This window comes from Liolophura sinensis, chromosome 6, assembly GCF_032854445.1.
Source record: "Liolophura sinensis isolate JHLJ2023 chromosome 6, CUHK_Ljap_v2, whole genome shotgun sequence".
Classification (NCBI taxonomy): Eukaryota; Metazoa; Mollusca; class Polyplacophora; order Chitonida; family Chitonidae; genus Liolophura; species Liolophura sinensis.
In genome coordinates this window covers 15,367,350-15,377,505 of record NC_088300.1, presented here as the reverse complement: position 1 = coordinate 15,377,505, position 10,156 = coordinate 15,367,350, and the positions used below count along the sequence as shown (strand labels likewise).

The following is a 10,156-nucleotide window of genomic DNA, read 5'->3' as shown; positions in this document are numbered from 1 at the left end:
TTGTAAACATAGCTGGAGCTAATGCATAACCTAAATGAAGTTATCTGGCACCCCGTGAAACCAGACGCAATCGCCTTTTTAAAGCGTTAATCACCGTGAGTGGGTACTGCGGAAAGGGTCGTGCATTGTATAGGTAATACGGTTGACATTTACTCTAAAAAGCCATCCCAGCCATAAGTAGGCCGCGCCACACCCCCAAACTGTCGTCAGCCTGCTTGTCATTGGCTGACGCATCTAGTCCACATTCCATTGGTTAATGGGAGGGGCTTGAGGCTATTGCTCACGTGGTTGCCTTTTAAAGTCTCCCTTCCATTCACAGCCCACAGTGTGTAAGAGTTGGGTTGTGTGGAGCACGCGTTGAACGTGTAGGGAGTTTTTAATGGTGCATATAGCATGAGTTTGAGTTTGAAGTCACGAAGGGATAGCAGCAGTATGAGTTTGAAAAGCAGAAGTGATACCTCGAGCCTAAGGAGCCGATCTAGCAAATGTGCAGAGCCCAGCAGTATCAAATGTGTCATCGTCGGCGATGCAGCCATCGGAAAAACATGCCTGTCGTCGAAGTTCGCTACGGGAAAATACCACAGTGAATATAACCCTACAACGTTCGACAATTTCGTCGGTAAGCTCTTCTTAGTTTCTGTGGATTGTGAAGGGTTATACTTACAGCGCATGGTGCGTACTGATTTACCATACAGGCATGCATGTTATTATATTAAGAGGCTAACAGCTTAGCAGCTCTGAAGAGTGGAGTTACGCGGAGAGTTAATTATACACCACATGAATTGAGTAGTTATACAGTTCTCTGTTGACTGTAGTCCCCTGCTTTAAAGCTGTTTCTGTAGCTTCACATTTCCAGATGCCTGTGTGCTGTTCAGCGTATACGTCTATGCTCTATATAGGTATTTGACATACGCATTTATCATGCGTGATGGTCCTTTAACGTGCAGTTTCAGTGAGCAAACTTCCTGTAATTTTCTCTACCCTCATCCTCTGTTAACTAACTATCCTCAGGCAAGTCCTGACACTCAACCCCAATGAAGACTCATTCTGTCTCTGTAGCATGGGCAGAGCGGAAATTGACCTTAGACATATATTATACATATGAGGAAGATTTATCTTACTTCACAGGTTTTTCAGACTTGTGATGTACCGGTACTTACACTAGCTCTTGCTCTACCATGTGGTACAGAATTCAGTAAATTTTTTTCTTATATCTTGCTTATGAATATATACATGCACCTTAATATACGCAGCGCCCATATGTGCCGCAAGATAGGTACTTATGTAAATGGCGTGACTTTAATATAGCATGGTGTGTTAAATATAGTCTATATAGACAAAGACAGGGCATGTGGTTCTATAAGCCAATTCATTTTAACTAGCCTTATAACTAGTATGTGAGGAAGTCATTCGTCATACATGACTGATTTCCACTCACACCTATATAGTTTATAGCCCTAAATATCAATCACTGACTAAAGCTGCACTATACTCTTCTGGGGGCTTTTGACAACAACCGTCCGATGTATTTATGATGGGAAATAGGACTTGTGATATTTTAATTCATTGTCAAATCATACACCAAATAAAATATATCATGCAGGCCCGTTGAAGTTTGACTTTTGGTAAAAAAATATATATATAAACCATATGCATAAAATCGCATGATGTCACATGAGGGAAAACCTTCCAGAAACTGTTAAGACATTGGGTCGCATTCCAGCGTGTGGCCTTAGCCCCATATAAGTTAGTGTGATGATAATAGTACAAGGCTAACGTGGATTGAGTGGCGAGTTCACTCGCGAGCAAGGCGGACGGATAGCGGGGAGGTTCCGGGTGAACCAGTTTGACAGTCGGATGTAGGTTGACAATAGAACGCTCGCGCTGACGAACGAACACTCCTCTTATCCGATTTACCTGTGACAGTATCAGCAAGGATATACTTTTGAAGGCATACTTACGCCCAGCCCAGACCCCCCCCCCCAACCCCCTGTTACCCACCTTATGTTACCATGTTTAGTATAAAGAACACATGGATGACATTCACCTGTCTACCCTGCATTGTTACGAAGTACTCAGTTCTGTTAACCTGTATACAATGGTACAATTGTGTTAACCCGTATTCAGATAGTTCCCCTTTCCATTATGATGGTGTGGATCTGCCAGGCCAGAATAGTGACTACATTACACATGTCTGTTTATGTACAACCTAGTCGTAACCCCCACTCACCGACAACAACGCACAAAAATCCAGTCGCTCAAACCTGCTGTCTATAGCTATCAATAAAAGTGAATTCATTGTTGTAGACAGCTATTGATTCCAAGGCCTCTGAGTGAGAGGTTACACTTTGTTAGGTCGTTAGTGGTACCAATTGTGGGTAATGTCGCTCCTCATGACTTGTGGAGGACATGATTGAGAAAGTGTTAGACAATCGCATGGGAGCGTCCTGTCATTTGCAAAACCAAAACCCTTTACAGACAGTCTGAATACGCTCACTAAGGAATTCTTTACTTCTTTTTTTTCCTTCCCCCCGGGGGTTATGGCATGAATTAACATAATGTTATTTGTAATGGTATTGGACTGACCTCTGATGGCTCCCTGTGGGGTGGGATTTGCAAATATTGTTGTGTGTCATGATTGTATTAGGCTGTCCTTTCGCATTCTAGGAGTGGGTACACTTTTTCCTTTCGCCCTGTCTATATCAGTGGGGCGTAGGCCCCTATTATCCCCTAAAAGGGTTTTTAAGCAGCTCATATTAGCATGCAATAAGCTTACTACAGCGTCATGTACAGACTCGGCCCGACTAGGCCTTTGTAGACGTGCCCACCCAGATTAACATGGGTAATCAAGGGGAAGTCCAGTATATGGCTCACAATCCAAGCTCTAAGTACAACAAATAGGCAGAAAAATGACATGCAGAAGCAAAGTCATAAAGTGGATAAATCAAGGCGAAGGGCAGGTCTTCCGGTCTCCCATTTGCGGCAACAGCTAACGCCTGTTGCCTCAGACAATAAGCATAAGATTGCTGGGATCAGTAATATCGTGCGGAGGAGAGAGCACATTGCCCGGGCCGACTGTCCGTGTCGGTATGGGGCTCAGGGTGCCGGGCTCACCTTGAGCCTGTTCTGCGGGTCATATAGCCCCGACACTCTCTCAGCTCTGAACAAATCACAAATGAATCACGTCCAAGCGTTTTTGTAGAGACACGAGGGCCTAACTCTATAGATTGAAAAAGAGAAACTGAACAGCCTTGACAAAGTCAACTGACAGGGTGATTTTCAAACATGAACTTTGCACAGTTACACAGGCTGTGAAAACGTGCCGTGTAACGCGGGCCATGAAAGGCTGGCAAAAACAACTGGCAACACCACGGAAAGCTTCCAGCACAGCATTCAGGATTAGCCCAACAGAAAACCAAGAACTGACTTGCTGGATGAAATCATTTGGATTGATTTGTTTAGTAAACTACATAATGGTTTTGACTTCGTACCAGTACCTTTCTGTACTGAAGATATAGTTCGACAAATCTTTGGACAAAACAAGGCGATATCAGACAAACTTGAAAAATCCAAGAATATTTTTAACAGTTCTGTAGGTTTTGGTGTGGTGATAAAAGCTTGAAATCCTGTTACGGTATAGATTTTATATCCCGCTGATATATAAACGCCAGTGGATATTTTCTTCGGTAAACATAAACTGTAGTTTGTATAAATGTTTCAACTTCAACTCTTCTGGACAATACCATTAAACCGATGGTACCTGCATGTTAACTCCATCTTAACATTGCGTGTTAAGTGTTAATAAGTTAACCATGGAGGTTAAAATATAATAACACAGCCGTTCTTAACCACGCCTGCATGTTAACTATGGTCGTTTACATATGCCACGTTGACAATTACTGTGTAAGATTTTCAGATGCATGCATGGTTGTTTTCGACATGGTTAATACCAATACGATACGTGTATTTGGTCATTCTGACATTATCGTGTTGATTATTTTGCCAAACATTATGGCATTTAATCTGGGATTAAAATAGACGTCCGTCTGTATCCAATGTTCAATTAAGCATGCATTCCACACTGTTGAAGAACCTGACGGTCCCAGACACCTTTGACGGTGTTCTAAGCCTGTATGCTACAGTAATTTTGTGTTCTGTTCTGAACAATCTGAAAATGGTACGCCATGATCAGATGTTGTCATCTCCTGTTTAACCCTTTTGTTAATGGTCTTCTCCTTTCCAGTAATGAACACATCCGGTACATGGATAATATCGTTTAGCTGGTCTCCATGTCATTATATACATGATATTAATTATGGTGTTAATTGTATAAGATATGTATGACATGTGTGCAGTCAAGATTAGCAGTACGTTCGCACACTTAGAGCGAGAACGATATTGTAACTCTTTATAAGGCATTATTAATTCATCTGTCGTTTTCTTATTCTTTCAGTGACGTTACCGGGCCCCTCCTCCAGTTATGTGCTTAGCATCTTCGACACAGCCGGACAGGTGAGTGTATAGCTCAGGTGTTTCACCCAGTTCAATAGAGATCGAACTCTCCACCTGCTTTCTCAGACAAAAGACCAAATCTCCGTTATTTTTCCCGCTAGTCAACGGCGAAAATGTTTACCAATATCTCGCATGCAACGGAATGTCGGTAAATTTTTATTAACGTTAACGATTTTCTTGACTTCTCAAATATAGAAGAAAAAATATTTCAAAACGGCAATATTTTTTTTTCTAACCAAGCCGTCTCTCTTTGTTTTATTTTTAGGAATCTTTCGACCGCCTCCGTGTTTTATCCTACGTTGGATGTAAAGTTTTTATTGTGTGTTTTTCTGTCGTCTCGCCAAAATCTTTTAAAAGTGTTGAAGCGAACTGGATAGAAGAAATTAACCATTACATGCCAAGGACACCTTTCATTTTGGTGGGCACTCGCTCGGACTTACGGAGGGCCGTCCGACAGAGAGGCGCTGCTGTGGTCTCTAAGGAACAAGGATTTCAATTGGCCGACCGGATTGGGGCGGAATGTTATGTAGAGTGTTCGGCACTTTCCGGAGAAGGGCTACGAGACGTGTTCGTGAACGCCATGGAAGTGGCACTGAAGTCGACATCGGACATTTCGGATGAAGACTCGACGTGTGGTTGCCGATGCAGCATTGTGTGACTTATCACCAAATCTACCTGAATTTGCAGGTGCACACAGATTTCTAGTCAGAGGTTTTTGGGGCCCAAAACTCCCTAAAGGCAAACGTGGAAAGAAAACCCGTGAAGAGTCTTACAGGGAATATTTTCAGGACAGGCCGAATTTGGTGCTGATGAAGGCGATCAGCGAATCTAGTTCACAGTTCCGCTCTGAATCGGAACATGCAGAAATGGTCTTAAAATGCCAGTGTCTTTCACATAAGTATAAGGCTGTCATGATCCAGATTTGATGGACCTGTGTATCTGAGTCATCATCACACATGCACTGTGATTTCTATACTGTACATGTTTATATTTATGGAGGAAATGATTAATATATTGCTGATATGTATTGAAGATGACGATCCAGGCCAGGTCAGGAACCCACCGATCATTTCTCGCAAGACCCGACTGGAGAAGCAATTTCCTCCAGGGTAGAGACAACACCACTTTAAGCAGAACGGGATGAGGTGGACTCACTGCGGTTTGTGAAAGGTTTAAAAGCTAACGGGGATGTTTTCCTGAAAAAGCCCCTAAAATCCGCAGTTAGCGGGGCTGTTTTAACGTCTACTCTTGCCCAGAGCCTTGTCATATGTGCATGGGTAGGCCACGGCGAAAAGGATTCAGGAATTGCCTATAGGTGAAACATTTTTATACGATCGGTGAGGGATAGACCAAGTGATGATATAACTAACATGTCCTGTATTACCCATCAGTCTATGGGGTTCGCTGGAATTCATATGTCAAGGCCGTTCCAAGTCACAGCGGTTCAGCGTCACATTCCAATCAGACACTATGCAAACTCATCAGCGTTTTATCGCTGGAAAAATATTTTATATTTAAATGATTTGTTATAATTTTGTAATAAATATTAAAACATCATGACTGGGTTTTTTATTTATGTTGTTGATGTCAGTCGCGTTGAAACAATGAAAGCAGGTGGCGTGCTGAATCACCACTGGTGAATGCATACTTTTTAAAATTGAGCTTGGGCGATTGCCAAGAACTTGTAAATTTGTCCATACTGATTCATTTAGTGCAATTTACTTAAAACGGAAGAATTTTGGGTGTCCGTGTGTGTAATGTGAGGGATTCCCGAGGTGAAGGGAAACCACTGATTGTATTGTCCAGGATCTTGAACCACACCTACCCCCGGCTTTGTGGTTCCTGTACCAGGGTGGGTGATCGTGCCTCAGAGGTCCTGTTGTAAGACTGATGGCAGTGCCTCATACTGGACATACAACAATAAACTGTCTGTTTATCTTACGTGAAGACCGATGCTTTGTACTTAGTTGTATATATCTAATCATCAATACCAACAGCCCCGCATGCATGCTTTATAAGGCTAGTAACATGTGTTATATGTTTGAATACGATGCACGATCAATATTGCATATTCGACACAAGCTTATGCTGCTTATGCAGGTAACAGCCTGGATGCTTGTCTACAACCCATGCCTAAGATGAACACGTCTGTATATAATGACCATGGCAAATCTGTTAATATCCAAGTTAATCGCCCCCAATCATCTAGTGAACAAAACTCACTTTATAAATCTTTATCTGACGACCGGAGGTTCTCTTTTAGACACGGAATACCATGCATATGAAAATAGGTACATGGACAACACTTTAGTGTACTGCATGCTGCTAAGAAAATATTTCTCATTTACTTTGTAATTATTCTCGTATAATGCGTGAATATGTGTACAGGTTAATGTGTACGTGTAGGTATTCCCTAATTCTCTACATATTCCCCGGACCACAACCCTGTCCGGAAGTCAGGTAGCGGTGAACGAGTCCAGCAAAGCGGCACGCACTCGTACACTGTGGCACTCGGCACATTGGTGTTATGATTACAACAGCCCGCACTCCGGATATGTTCTCCAGACAGATGGGACCTTTACATTTTACTCACTTCCGAGTTATTTTCTATCTGCCTTTATAGCGTCAGCCCATATTTCACTTAAGCGGCTGTGCGAGTGAAGATAGTGAAACAGGCAATGCAGACGGCACAGCAACACAGTTTCTCTGCATCCCATTATAGACCCCGGGCTCTATCCCTTATTGCTCCTCTTTGTTTGCATGGGTGTTCGTGTGCCCAACAGCTGGTCTAGTCATCATGCACCTATCTACATCCCAGTACCCCCGTGAAGTTCATTCTGTAAAAGCATGCTTGTATCTAGGTAAAACAGTCGACAGAGTTCACTCTCCCACGGTCAAGTATTGTCCTAAATTAGAATCATTTCTGCTGCCCACTTCCGTGAACAGAGGTTCAGGCATCCTCCTCGGCATTTTTACACCTCTTGATACAGGTTCTCGACATTTTATAATCAGTTACAATTTACACACAGCTGGCACTTTATGCACTTTTAATACCGAGAAATCACCAGATGGTCAGTATATATTGATATATCTCATGCCGAGGTATTTAATGATTCAAACCAATTGCGCAATACAGGTTTATTACAGTAAAGCGCTATAATGCGACGTAAACATATATATACATGTACACCACTTGTGTGTATTTAGGTAACCGCGCGTGTATAAGGTGCGCACATATTGTACATGAAAGTTTGAAATTCTTTATTGAAACGAATTCAGAAAATATATAAAAACTACATTAAAACTGTATGTACTCCACAGTTCATCTAGAGCTCTTCATACAGGCAAAGTAGTCGCAATTCCATGCGCGTGAATCACATATACCATGGTGACATATCACTATATGTTGTCATGGACGTTACGTCAGGTGCGTATCTCGACTACAGTAAATCAGAAAAAGGCGACCTATTTGGTGGACGAACGACAGATTACAATAGAAACCACCTACAGAGCCATCAAATTCAATAAATAAACAAAAAGTGCAAGAGAGCGGATTTTTAAACGGGAAACATTTAAGAATTTTGAAGTGAAAATGACAAATCGGTGTATTTAATCTGTTAGAAACAAAAGACGTACGTACATTTGATGAGGCTCTAAGAACTTCCATGTGTCCATAAGATTACTACAGTGCAATGCACCATGAATGTTGCATATGGAAACATCGGTATATCATATATAGAACTTTTGACAGGTACAGGGCGTGCACTTAATAGGTATGCTTCTCAAGGCATGCTACCTGCAGAGGTATAGCATTCACCTCAAGCGTTGTTGCATCTGTTATAGATAAAGTTTTGCCGAAATGTGGAATATCATGAACGTTACAGTCGAGCATCAGCCGTGTTCACTGTTAGATGTATGGTAAGAATGACGTATACACATAATTTGCGTATGGCAATCTTTATTAATATATTTCAGTGTGGTAAATATCACGCGGTACTCAATGATATTTCACTCAAACGACAGTGATTTATGCATGGGTGTGATCAACAGGTATACCGTGCGGAGAAAACCTCTGCCCTTCGCCACGTACATGACAAACCTTTTGACCTTCAGCGGCATGCAGCGCATAATCAGTGGAGCTGGGTGACAGCTTAATGTATGGGTCGTATCGGTTATAGTTTACGAGGAACACGTATATTTTCTATCAATAGTTAACACAACGATGCAAGATCAGATTGTATATACTTGCGCGCGAACCCCACCCGGCTTTCGTAAGGCGACACCAGTTTTATTTTGTGTTAGTCACTAAAAATCCAAAAATGGAAAATTACGAAAACTGAAAGTCCACCTTTATTTTGTCCGATCAATATTTTTATGATTTTCCTGTTTTTCAAGGCTTTCAGATCATATAAATACGCCTTTAACATGAACAATTGCTCTGACTGTGCACAAATTAGATGATTTTTCCTTTTTATTATATACCCTCTTCCAACAATGAAAATGAAGTCATTCTTCCCGTGAATCAAAAATTTAAACTGGTGTTGCCTGAGGTGATAAGAGTATATAAGGTGCTTAGGTGCTTATGTCAGAGCGGCCAGTCTGGTTTCACACCAAGTCGAAAGTGGTAGAGTTGTTCAAGCTGTATTTACTGCAACATGTTCAGGCGGCGGTTAAGGTAAGGATGCAGTTCATCGTGAGCACCAACAAAGTTACCGGGAGTTTCTCATTTATCAAAAAGGTGAATGCTGCTAAAAATGCATTTATTTAACAATGGGTACCTACATGTATTTAGAAACAGATACAGTGTGATGAGACGGAAAGACGTGTCAGATCATGGAGCCACTAGACTTTAATTGTCATCGATTTGCATGTATAAGACGTAAGGTATAGATTGCATGTGCTGTGTGTTGCATATAGCAAGGAGGCTAACGGAGCAGTCTGGCCGGAATATCGATCAATGGCTCCTCAACACGCCATCTAACACGGAAGTCACAGTGTTGGGGACACAAACCCGAGCCTCATCAAACACAGCCTGGGATATCTGGAATACTTCAGCTAAACAACCTGCCCAGAAAGGCAGAGAGCCTCCACACACTGAAAGGCCCAGGCCGTGTACAAAGCCGGCGTCTCCAATACTTGGGTGAAACCTGGCAGCAGCACTTTGCACAGAACGATTAACCTCATGCAATAGACATACCGACAAATAGACAGACAGACAACCAAATAAACATGCCGATTGCATGACCAGGATGTGTGTTGTGTCACCAAGAGTGGCTATTGCGTGAATAAGCAAATATGTAGGTGATATATTTATGCCCTAAGGTTGCAAATGAAATTGTTTTGCATGAAACCATTCATCGAGATGGTAGTTTTTTTTTCTCACTGCTAATTTCCTATCTCTCTATATATGTGGCTAACATTATGCTGTACTTAGCACTTAGGACAATAATTTACATATGACATTATTTTCCGTTGAAAAGTTGGTGCGTAGTTTAAATATGTTTACATCAACTGGCAGACAAAATGCACCCTGGACGGACAGTCAGGGAGTTTAGAAAGATAAATATTTGCATTCAGTGAGAAAATGGTTAAAATGCCATTTAGCCAAAAGGCTTTTTTAGTCGGTACAGCAGAAACAAATTTG

The 10,156-nt window shown here is 41.8% G+C and overlaps 1 protein-coding gene across 1 annotated transcript; it reads left to right on the top strand.

Annotated features, from left to right (window-relative positions):
• The first annotated feature begins 339 nt into the window (after positions 1 to 339).
• Positions 340 to 6,069, top strand: LOC135469245 (cdc42 homolog). The gene is made up of 3 exons (XM_064747842.1): positions 340 to 619; positions 4,454 to 4,512; positions 4,778 to 6,069. The coding sequence occupies exons 1-3, from the start codon at positions 394 to 396 to the stop codon at positions 5,168 to 5,170; spliced, it is 678 nt and encodes a 225-aa protein (XP_064603912.1). The 5' UTR covers positions 340 to 393; the 3' UTR covers positions 5,171 to 6,069.
• Positions 6,070 to 10,156: the final 4,087 nt, after the last annotated feature.

Coding starts and splice junctions, on each gene's coding strand:
- LOC135469245 (XM_064747842.1), top strand. CDS start 394: ATGAGTTTGAGTTTGAAGTCACGAAGGGATAGCAGCAGTATGAGTTTG. Junction 620..4,453: donor AACGTTCGACAATTTCGTCG/GTAAGCTCTTCT, acceptor TTATTCTTTCAG/TGACGTTACCGGGCCCCTCC. Junction 4,513..4,777: donor TCTTCGACACAGCCGGACAG/GTGAGTGTATAG, acceptor TTTTATTTTTAG/GAATCTTTCGACCGCCTCCG.